General features: G+C 31.1%; 1 protein-coding gene across 2 annotated transcripts; it reads right to left on the reverse strand.

Moving 5' to 3' along the window:
- Nucleotides 1-454: 454 nt before the first annotated feature.
- On the reverse strand, nt 455-6686 carry LOC105137769 (probable methionine--tRNA ligase). 2 transcript variants are annotated; one of them, XM_011043642.1, is made up of 18 exons: nt 6452-6686; nt 6227-6371; nt 5975-6128; nt 5676-5831; nt 4977-5207; nt 4639-4782; nt 4157-4247; nt 3885-3991; nt 3674-3788; nt 2931-3049; nt 2788-2853; nt 2547-2675; nt 2299-2439; nt 1994-2114; nt 1551-1786; nt 1343-1444; nt 892-1130; nt 455-703 (listed from the first exon to the last, which is right to left on the reverse strand). In XM_011043642.1, exons 1-17 carry the CDS (start codon nt 6567-6569, stop codon nt 900-902), a joined length of 2406 nt encoding a protein of 801 aa, XP_011041944.1. In that variant the 5' UTR covers nt 6570-6686; the 3' UTR covers nt 455-703; nt 892-899. The 2 variants fall into 2 exon arrangements, with proteins under 2 accessions (XP_011041944.1, XP_011041943.1); XM_011043641.1 differs by lacking the exon at nt 455-703 and having other exon boundaries at nt 705-1130.
- Between the last annotated feature and the right edge of the window lie 5425 nt (nt 6687-12111).

Raw genomic sequence — 12111 nt, forward strand, 5'->3', positions numbered from 1 at the left:
CTTTGTGTTAACATTTGAATTTATTTATTAGCTATCAAATCTGCTCTTGAATCTGATAGTGTCCGTTGTTGTCATGGCTAATAGTTTTGGTAATTAAAATTAGCTTCATTCACTAACCTAACATGTTTACTTCATGATTTGGAGGCTTGTTTGGTAATTAAAATTAGCTTCATTCACTGACCTAACATGTTGTTTACTTCATGATTTGGAGGCTGGGCCATGAAGCTAATATGGAATATAGTCATCTAATAATAAGAAAAAACAAAACAGTTACTTGCTACAAAATCATTGCGCGAGCAAACGAACGAACAACTTTTCAGAACAGACAACCTTATAACCCTTGCAATTATTTAACTAGCTTGTGAATTGTTAGACTGAAGACGAGCATCTGCTGCATGTAGTCTTCTGGGCACTTGTAGTTCCGGGTGCCTTGTTATTATTATTATTATTATTATTTGCACCAAAAATACATTGTTTTTCATTTAGGTGGGGAATGAATTTTCTTACAGATTTCAATGAACTACTTTTCAGACAAACAGCCCCACACACTCGAGTCCTTCCCATGGAAATGATCCATCAAGAAGAACCCGATGGGTTCCCGCCTGGGTGCTTCAGTTTATGAGCACCCCATGATTCCCATCCAGTCACCTGATCTCCAATAATCTTGTTTTTCTAGTTCAATAACAACGGGGTAAGCATTAAACTGCCAAACAAAATAAAGTATCAAATAAACAAAAACATGAAATACCTTACATACTCCGACAGCATTTTTATGCAGTTCATTAGGAAGCGAAGTCATTTTTATACCCAATGTGGTGTAACATTGAACGATAACAGAAATAATGAGTCCAAAACTGGAGCCTTGAGATTTTTCTAACGTCAAAAACTGACCTGCCTGTCTACCTAATGGAACCACAACTAATGGATGCAACCTTGCACACACCAGCAGATGTGGTTAACGGAATGTCTTTGTAGCAGGCTACCAGCTCACTGTTAGTTTGCAGATCCACCTGTAGTGTCTCCCAGACCTTCTTTTTAGGGTTTAGGACATCATCAGGTTCACCTTCAAACCCTTGAAATGTAACTCTCTCTCCAACAACAGCAGATGGGGGTGGATCAACCAATTCGACCTACCATACCACCAGCAAAGGTAAAGTTAGACCAGCAATTAAAAAAACATTTCTGCAATTAGATGCAAGGGCTGCTTTTTTGTCATAGGCGTCATAGCTCATATTACATATCCATTAGTAAGGTTAGATGACTTCACACTTGGAAATATGACCTCAGTCAAATGTATAAAAGATGCAAAGATAAATGAAAAGGTAGAGATCAGTTTACTTACCTTTGTGTGGTCACTGTTGGAAGCAGCAAGAACCATAGCCTGCGACTTAATGCCCCTCATGGATGCTGGCTTTAGGTTGCAAAGGACACAGACCTTACGATTCTGCCAAATGATCAAATTTTATGAGCAGCCTAGCAGACTGGGTGGCATTAACTAAAAACATAAAAGGTGCATCAAATTATTAGGATCTTTTGTAGCAGAGACATACCTGCATCTCCTCAAGAGGTATATATTTGACAAGCCCACTAACAACCGTTCTACAATCTCCTTCACCCAAATCGATTTCTTCCACATACAACGAATCAGCATCAGGATGCTTCTGAGCTTTCTTAATTAGGCCAACACGAATATCAAGTCTTGTGATGGAGATTTCTGGTTCAACACTGCCCTTAGATTTGGCTTCAGAAGCAGGTTTTTTGGCCTGTTGCTTCTTCCCACCACCAACTGTTACATCAATTTTGGTAAATAATAAGGAAACAAACTTTCCAACAATTATTCTTAATGGACGCCACTTGTGAAAGATTGCAGGCAGGTGCAAACAATCAAGTTATTAAGATTTTTTTTTTTTTTTACCACCGTATATGACTTGGTTCAAATTACCAACCATCAGAACTAATCAGGTGAGCACAAAGGCTGCAAGAAAAATACAACCTGAAGCTTTTTTCTTCAGTTGCTCTGCAAGCTTGGCTGCCTTTTCAGCTTCATCCCGCTCAAGTCTATCAGCCTGACTTCCAGCAAATCTCCTCCTGTAGTCCTCCACTTCTTCATCTTTCTGTATGAAAATGAAATTACTTAAATTAGTAGTAAGCACAAAGGAAAGTTAGCATCATGCTTCATCTTTCACCCCTATTCCCATCAACATCAAAGCACAAGCAGCCACATGCAAACCCCTGCAAAATCAAAACCACACTCATGACATGAACACAGGAAACTATATGTGGCATAACATATTATACCAGTTCCTTGAACAAGGGCTCTGGAGTCCCAATCTTGTGCCCAGCAGGTAGGATCTCCCAAGGTCTTTTTGCCCTATCCATATCGCCTTTCTCGTCACAAAGTGAAGCTTGTTCAAGAGGCAAATTAAGCTGCTTGAAGACCTTATATCCAATTTAAAAAATAAAGGAAAAAAACATCTCAGCACATGAAAACAATGAAAGAAATTCACATGAGTGCTGCTAATAAATAAATAAGGTAGCCAAGTCACCTCAACAGAGAAAGATGGTATGAAAGGTTCCAATAAACATGCAAGAAGATATACTAGACCCAATGAAGTCTTAATAACTATGGAACAAGAAAGTTGGTCTTCCTTGTAAAGCTTCCAAAATTGGCTTTCCTACAAGGACAGAATAGAAATCAATTCATGGCCATCTCCAAACAGCAGAGATATAATAATACACACACCTAAAGCTTTTGAATCCAAAAGATCATAAGCATTCCAGGCTTACTTGCAGATAGGCGTTCCCCTCACTAGAAATGCTCATTGCAGTTTTCAATCCTTGCTTTAACTTAACCTATAAATTTCAAACATGGCTGTCAGAATGGTGCTAGTCACATGTAACTATCCTGCGAATCAATCATTGGCTGATACCTTCTCCATGGCTTCCAGGTACTGCTCAACATATTTACCAACTTCTCCAGCCAATTTCTTTGTCAAGGGATGGGAGTCTGCACCTGGAGCATCTGGAATGATAGAACCATATCCCGAACCTGTAGATCAAAATAGCCAGTCACTATGGTCTCAGGATATGCCAGTGCCTTGTTACACCAGAAAAATGCATCAAACGTGAATGGTGGGTGGTAAGATACAAAAACCGCTACAAGAATTTATGATCCCTCAAGAGCCTAGAGGATCTGTTTAGGACTAACTTGTGTTCCTAATCCTGTCTTGGCTAGCATGCTTCTAGAAAAACTGAGTCCAGAAGGGTATTGAGCATCTTAGATGGAGAGATGGCCCTCACACAAATTCCATAAACTATCCTGCTTTTTATTCAAAGACTTTCAAAAGAAAATGAAGGAAAAACACAACTTCTAGATAGTGATCCAAGTATAGCTATTATCATGAGGAGATGGTTCTTTGAGAGAGAGAAAGGCCAATTCTTAAAGGTATGACAAAGAGAGGGAAAAACTTTCAAAACTCAAATGATAAGAAGTACCAATATTGATAATTAAAATCAAACAAATAAATAATCCTCCTCTTGGCAATAGAATTCAACAATTCATCTCTTCCAACAACATAAAATTGTCACTCTGATGCATTCATCAAGACTTAAATTTAGCTGAACAACAAAATAGTAAGAAACCTAAATATGGAATTTCACAAAGCTGATCTACCTGGTGGTTTAGCAAGAAAACTCAGAACTCGATTAATAAAGTTGCCCAAATTATTCAGCAGCTCGCTGTTAAGTTTTGCTTGCAAATCAGACCATGTAAATAGTGTGTCAGACACCTAATTAAGACAAACACATCAAAATTAGCATTTTATTATCACATGATGAAATATTCAACTGAAGAATCAAAGCATTGTGGGCAACAAGAGGATTACCTCAGGCCTATTGGTTAGCAGATAATATCTCCAAACTTCTACAGGAATATTTGTATCCTTTGCATCATTTCCAAACACTCCTACACCCTTACTCTTGGAAAACTTCCCTGCATTACCCAACTAAATTAACTTAGAAAACTCAAGATGGTCAAAAACAAAAGGCAGCATCTTAGTAAAGGATGATTATCCTATGAGTTTTCATTTGAATGCATGAAAAATCACCAAGTATTGCATATTGGCTAAATTATGTCAATAAAACATGGTTGACAAACCTGCTTCATAATTTAAGTATTCAGTTACACTTATAGTCTTCATCATGGTCCAATTTTCGCCTGTTCCAATAAGTGTCGATGGAAACATCACCTGAAATAAGAAATGCATACACATTTGAAGAAGTGAAACTTTACAGCATTACCGTAAGGAAACCATGCATAATGAGAGCAATTTTCTTGCTCAACATAAAAGTACAGTTACGAACCAAAAAGAAACATTGAAGTAAACAAATAAATGGAAAGTTCTGAGATTGCAGATGTGCCCATCAGATATCAAGTAAAACCAAACAAAAAGGAAAGAAAATATAACAATCACATCAAATGAACCCAACATCACTGAGACATAGGAAGTTTCTAAGAAAAAAGAAAATCTCATTATACAAATTTTACAAATGAAAAATTACATGAGATTAAAACACACATTTAAAAATAATAATAACTTCCATCTGCAGGTCAATAATTCTGAAGGATAGTACACTTACAGTGTGGAATGGTACATTGTCTTTCCCCATAAACTGATACAGCTCCACATTATCAGGATTCTTCCACCACTTCTCCCAATCAGGAGTGTAGCAAGAAGTAATGGATACATATCCAATAGGAGCATCAAACCAAACATAAAACACCTACCAATAACACAATATGAAGATACATCATAAAAATCTAACACCATGTTTATGTGCATATTAGTCATGACAAAAGGAAGAAAGAAGTGCCAGCAGCAGAAATTTCAGCATGGTTTGAAAAAACAAAAAAACCACATCTTTAACAGAATTTGAATGGGATAAAATGGAAAGTGATACTAAGCAAGATTTCTAACCTTGTCCTTAAATTCATCAAGTGGAACTGGAACACCCCACTTCAGATCCCTAGTAATGCATCGTGGTTTGAGTCCTTCTTTAAGCCATGCGTTTGTTGTTTGAATGGCATTTTGGCTCCAAGATCCAGCTACTGACATACTCTCAATATAGCTTACTAATTTATCCTTCAGCTGAGGAAGCTCAAGAAACAAGTGGTTCGTATCGCGGATTCTTGGTGTATTCTTACATTGCTGTTCACATATCAGATCAAAATATATACATAAATACAACATGAAATCACCAGAGTCTAGCAACATTATTGCTACATGTGTAGAAGAGGCACAAACTTTTGTGATCCCTTTTTCGCTAGGATGGTGGTAACTAGTGAGGGGTGAAAGAGGTACTGGAATATTAACCAACTCCATATTTCAGCATAGAAAATTCCTTCATTAAATACCAGAGTCAACTCAGATGTAAGATTACTGAGCAGCAGTTAAGTTATCCCAATATCAGAAGGTCCTTGTCCTTTTTCCAATACCAAAAGTATACAGTGTGATATGGCCTTTTAGATATTTTCCCTAGCACTACGTTATGCAATGCATTTCAACCCAGGATATCCAAAAACTAACAGAAAGCAAGATATAGATAGAATTCTATACAGTGGTTTTGCTAAAAAGACAGGAAAGAAAGAAAAGCAAGAGAAAGAACCAATCTCTCACCTTGCACCTGGGATTTATTAACTCAGTTGGATTCAAAAGCTTTCCACAATTTTCACACTGATCTCCTCGTGCAGAGTCATAATTACATCCTTCTGTAGGACAAGTACCTTCAACAAGCCGATCAGCCAAGAATCTTTCACATGTATCACAGTACAGCTGTATAAAGATAATAGTTACAAACATTAATCAATTAAGCACCCAAATAACAAAACATAGCTCAAATTTAGACATGGTACCATCGCACACAATAACACAAACGAACATACCAGTGAAATAAGCCTTCACTCATAAGACCATACCTGTTTCATTGTATTCTCCGAAAGCCAGTTATTATCTAACAATTTCTTAAAAATTGCTTGACAAACTTCAGTTTGCTGCGGACTCGACGTCCGCCCAAATTCATCAAAACTTATATTAAACCATTTATAAACCTCCCTATGAATCGCGTGATACCTAGAAATCCACGACCAAATTGAAACTCACTATAATAATAATAATTAAAAAAGAAAAAAACTCAGCCATACATAAAAAAGAAAAAAGAAAAAAATTACTTGTCACAAATTTGTTTAGGGGTAGAATTTTCCTCCATGGCTTTAGTCTCAGTCGCAGTCCCGTACTCATCAGTTCCACAAATATAAATCGCATTATATCCTCGGAGACGACAGTATCTAGCAAACACGTCAGCACTCAGCACGCCTAACAACCAAAACGGCACCGGAATCAGAAAAACCAAATAAGCTCCTTAATCAAACAGCACAAAATCCAAAATTACTTACAGCCGATGATGTTGCCGAGATGAGGGACGTTATTGACATAAGGCAAAGCACTAGTTATCAGTATGTTTCGCTTTCCCGGGATCGGTAGCTTCGGGACCGGCCGATCAAGATCTCCCATGATTGTGATAGCTTAGGTGCTGGCTAGGGTTTTAGTTCAGTGTTAGCGATTTGGGGTTTCTAAAAGAAGCGAGGAGACGAGTGGCAGGCGAGCGCTACAAAAGGAAGCCAGCATGGGTAGGGTAAAGCAGAAATGAGTGGGTTTCCTGTAATTTAGCTTTTTACCTTCGATTTTTTTAAGAACGTTTCTGCCTAGCAAAAACATTTTTAAAACTTTTTATTTTTATGTATTTTAAATTAATATATTTTAAGTGTTTTTAAATTATTTTAATGTGATAATATTAAAAATAATTTTAAAAAATAAAAATATTATTTAAAAAATAACCATAATTATACTACGAAATAAACTCTAAAAAACAATTATATAGTTTGACTTAAATTGAAAATGTTAAAATAAATTATCATAAGACATTAAATTAAATAAATGAAAAAAAGCTTTATTTTTATATTAAATAATTTTTAAAATAAGACATTAAATTAAATAAATGAAAAAAAGATTTATTTTTATATTAAATAATTTTTAAAACAATCAAAAAAAATAAAGCATTAGAAAACACATGTTTTAAGAAAAAATTTAGTAACACTTTTTCTTTAGTTTTCTTTTTATAAAAAAATATTTTATAAAAATTTAAATAATATTTCATAACCACACCCAAGCAAAAGGTTTGTTTTGCTATATATTATTTCTTTTGATTATAAGATTAGAGATTATTCCATGTTATCTTCAAGAACTTCAGGAGGATTTTAGAAAGTATTTATATACCAAAACAAATGTGTAACCTCAATAAAAAAAAAAGAAGAAAATATATATATATATATATATATATTTGTCCTTTAAGTTTTTTTCTTATTATCCAAAAATAATTTAATTTCACTTTTTCAAATTGTACTAATTAGATATCAAGCTTGATAACTATGTTTAAATTTATATTCTATAAAGTTAGTATGGTTCAAAAACATGTCATGATATTAGGTTGATTCTCAATCTTGCAAAAAAAACAATTTGATTTTACTTTTTGCAAAATAAAAATAAAAGGATTAAAATTGACAATAAAAAAAAATTAAATATTTTTTCATAATTACACCAAGTAAAAGATTTTGATATATATTATTTCTTTTAAGATTAGAAATTAGTCGAGGATATCTCTTCAAACTGAAATTAACGAGGCTTTTAAACAGTAGTTCAATATGAATACACCAAAATAAATGTGTAACCTCAATAAAAGGGAATAATTTTTGTTTAAATAAAAATATTATTCATTCACTTATAAAAACACATTGTTTTTTTTCCTTTAAGTTTTTTATACAATCATAAGAAAAAAATAATCTAATTTCACCCTTTTACATTTCACTAATTAGGTATTAAGCTTGATAATTATGTTTAAATTTGTTTTTTATAAAATTATTATGATGTCAAAAACATGTTATGGTATTAGGTTGATTCTTGATCTTGTAAAAAATAATTTTATTTTATTGCTTGTCAAAAACATAAGAGAATTAAAATCGATAGTGAGGAGAAAATATAGGTTTTTCCCTCCATTGTTCGTAATGTGTCTTTTTAAAACAATTTATCCACTTAATATTTTTAGTTATTTGCTTGTCAAAAACATAAGAGAATTAAAATTGATAATGAGGAGAAAATATAGGTTTTTTCCCTCCATTGTTCGTGATGTGTCTTTTAAAAACAATTTATCCACGTAATTTTTTTAGTTATTTTAGTTTTAAACTTTAACATTTTAATCCAAAATTTTATTTTATTTATATTTTAATTCATGAGTTTGAGAAAAAAAAAAGTTATTGAAAAACTTCACAAAAGATAGAAAGTGGTTTATTGGCTAGATTCTATTAATAAGATAGCTAAATTTAATGTTAATGTGTTCCTATTAATAAGCATCATTGAGGTGTTTTTTAGCTTTCAAATTGCTAAAAAAAAGTAGTTGGGGTTGATAAAGACTTTTTTTATTTAATTTTATGGCTTTAACTATTTTAGTGGTGTTTTAAGTTAAGAAATTTATCATTTATGATTCTAAAGGTGTTTATTACGTATTTTTAGGTTAAATTTGTTTTGAAAAAAAAAAAACTTAACCTGATTTTTTGTTCATTCTTCTAATGCTCAAAATTTTGGAAAGTAAATAATGCATCATTTGTTTTTTAAAAGAAAAATAAAAGGACAAACATTGTCATCTATCCTTGCACAAAAAACAAAGGGCTAGGCACATGAATTGTTTTTCTACTAAGCCAGGCATGCAAGCCTATTTTTTTAGCCCTGGCCCTTTGTAAACTCCCAACTAATATTTTCTTGAAATATTAAAATTTTAACTTAAAGATAAAATAAGTTAAATAAAAATTTAGAAAATTAAAATTTAATGTTAAGGGCAAAATTTGATAAAGAAAAAGAAGAAGAAGTGTTGTGACACTTAATAAAAGGAAGAAAATAAATTAAAAACTTTGAAACAAATTAGGATTATATATAAAAGATGAGTTACAATGTAAATAAGAAAGAAAAATACATATAAAAGCCATATCTCTCTCTCATCATAGCCGACAACAACTAGAAAAAAGGAGGGGGGAAAATTTGAGTTTTTCTTTAAAAACATTCTTAGAAAAAGAACAAAATAATTTAAGAAATTAAAGGAGGATTGAGAGAAATACCCATCACCTTATTTTTAAGTACCTAAATAAGATAGAAAAATGAAGGAAATCAATAGGAGATCAATGCACGGTCAAGGCAATTAGGGGTTTTTAAGGGGATTCAGAAATTTTGATTGGTTAAGATTTGAAGACTAGATTAACTTCTAGTAAGAGTTATAAACCCAATCTAATAACTTTATATGAAATGAATAACAATTAGGCTAGAAAATGATATAATTGATATTAAGATTCATAATGAAATTTTGAATAAAATGTAAATTGGTCATGAATTGATCAACTTAGGTTGTGTTAGGTGTTAAATATGATATAAATGATGATGAAAGTCATAGTATTTCTAAAGATTTAGCGGTCGAGTAATAAGAGATTAAATTGCAGTATTAGAATTATGTTAATTGTTGTGTAAGTTTTTTTATTATGATTAAAGTACATTTGCTTGTTTTATTCATGAGTTTATTGTTGACATGTTTAGGAATAATAGGAAAATATGAGATTATGTATGTTTAAAATTTAATGGTGCAAATTATGGAACTGATTAAGTTTTTGAGAAATTTGTATTAGAAATGGTATTATTAGTAGTCCAGTTGATGAATTTAAGACCAACCATGTATTTTTAAACCATGGAAAGTTTTGGGGATGTTTTAAATCATGAATTTAAGGCCATGTTGATGTAATTAGGGAAGTTTTGGAATTTGGATATGTTTTGATGTTTTATAGTGTGTTTGATTTTAATTATGTATAATATGATTATGATTAGTATAATTAGGTTTGGATTATGACCATTTAAGTTTAGTATTAATATATAAATTCTTGTTAGGGTGTTTGGGAGGATTACGTGAAATTCCTATGAAATTGATGAATTGAATTAGTGCTCACAAAGTGTTTGATAAAAGGCACAAAGTGTTTGATAAAAGGCTAAATATAAAATATTATTGATAAAATATTATATATTAGAAATTGTTGATGAAAAATTAAAAATTAAAAATATTGACAAAAAGGTCAGGGCCTTAAAATAAATGTGTGGGAAGCCAAAGTGGCATGATGTTTATTAATATCATATGAAAGTTTGGGTTGAAAGTAAATGAGTGCTTGTTAAGGTAAACATAACCAAATAGATGTAAATTAATCAAAATAACTAAAAAATGATTTGGATTTAATACATACCATGTATTTGAGAAATATTTGTTAAAAGCAAGATGGTAGTAAGAAAATGTGAAATTAAATGTTAAATACAAGTTGAAAATGTAAGTAAAACGATAATTTAAACTAAAATGAGAGTTAAATTGATGAAGGTAAACTTAAAATAATATTATGTAAAATGAGCATACAATGGAAGAACAATGTAATATACATGTTGATATAGGAGAGACAACGAGAGCTCTACAAAAACAAGAAGATACTACTTGAGCTCTAACAGCATGTAAGTATCATACACCGTGTCATTTATTTTCTTAGTTTATCATTATATTATGTTGGAAATGTTTTGATACATCGTACTTAAATTGTGGTTTGTAATGAAGGAATTAGTTTTTCAATGACGGGACTAATGCTCCGTAATCAACAAAAACATTTTTTCCATATGATGGGATTAATACTTGGAATGAGTGAAGAAATTAGTTTCCTAGTAACGAAATTAATGCTCGATAATAGGAGAAGAAATTAGTTTCTCGGTAATGAGACAAATGTTTGTGAAAGGTATAAGGGGTTAGTTTTTCCCAGTATTGGAACTAACACCTGATGCTAAGAGATAGGACTAGATTCCTAGATATGAAATTAATACCTGATAATGGGGGAAAGAGTTCATATTTCTGAAAGCAGGAATAATACCTGGAAATAGGTGAAGAAAAAGAATTAGCTAGTGCTGGATATTGTTTGAAAAGATTGAGCTTTAGAAAATAAATTGCTACAAAAAATATGATTTATTAAACTAATAACAAAAAGAAATTTAAATGTGGTGAGTGAACAATATAAATAAATAAAGGGATTATATTGATAAATAAATTGAAATAATTAATAATGATGTATTATAGTCCAAGGATAATATTTTTTTGTTCTATTTGTTTAAGTAATTTGCATGCCATAGAATGATAGTTATAAATTAACTACAGGTACTTCACCATCCCAAAAATAATGTTAGATTAATATAAGACAACCTTTGATAATTTTGTTTAAAGCTTATATCAAGTACCTCTTTTATATTGTAATGGGTTCTCTACATAAATATTAATTATCATAAGGTTTATATATTTTGAATTCAATTAAATCACATATATTTATGATATTGTATTAATTCTTTTATTGCGTTCAGATAATTAGTATGTATTTTTACTTCTTTAATTATTTTGAAGATTTGAACATTTTATATTTATAATTATATAAATATTAATAATCATAATAAAATGCGATGGATGTAATGTGTCAAGTTGTGATGAGATGAGTTTAGAATGATTGGATAATAAATAAAATAAGAAGTAGTTAAATATTGAAATGTTATGACTGTCATAGTCAATAACATGTAATCTCTTGAGGAGACTAGTTGAAATTTTAGTAGATTTCTATTTAAAAAAAATCATTTTAAAAGTTATAACATCAAAAAGAAACTAAGTAATGATTATATGTATTTATAGAGGATATTATATTTTTTTAAGAAGTTATTTTTTAATATTTATTGAAATGCACCATAAAAAAAATGTTGTCATTATATTTCAATTATTATTCAATTTTGTAGGTTCTTCAATAGTATTATAGGTTTTTACGGGAAAGCTAACAATTTGTTTTCAATTATTATGTACTTAATATGCAAAAAAAAAAACAAATATATATTCAATGAAAATAAGACTTATGTTCTTTAAATTTTATGATGGATTTTTTACATGATTTTAGCATATTTATTA

This window comes from Populus euphratica, unplaced genomic scaffold (genome assembly GCF_000495115.2).
Source record: "Populus euphratica unplaced genomic scaffold, PopEup_1.0 scaffold163.1, whole genome shotgun sequence".
NCBI classification, from domain to species: Eukaryota; Viridiplantae; Streptophyta; class Magnoliopsida; order Malpighiales; family Salicaceae; genus Populus; species Populus euphratica.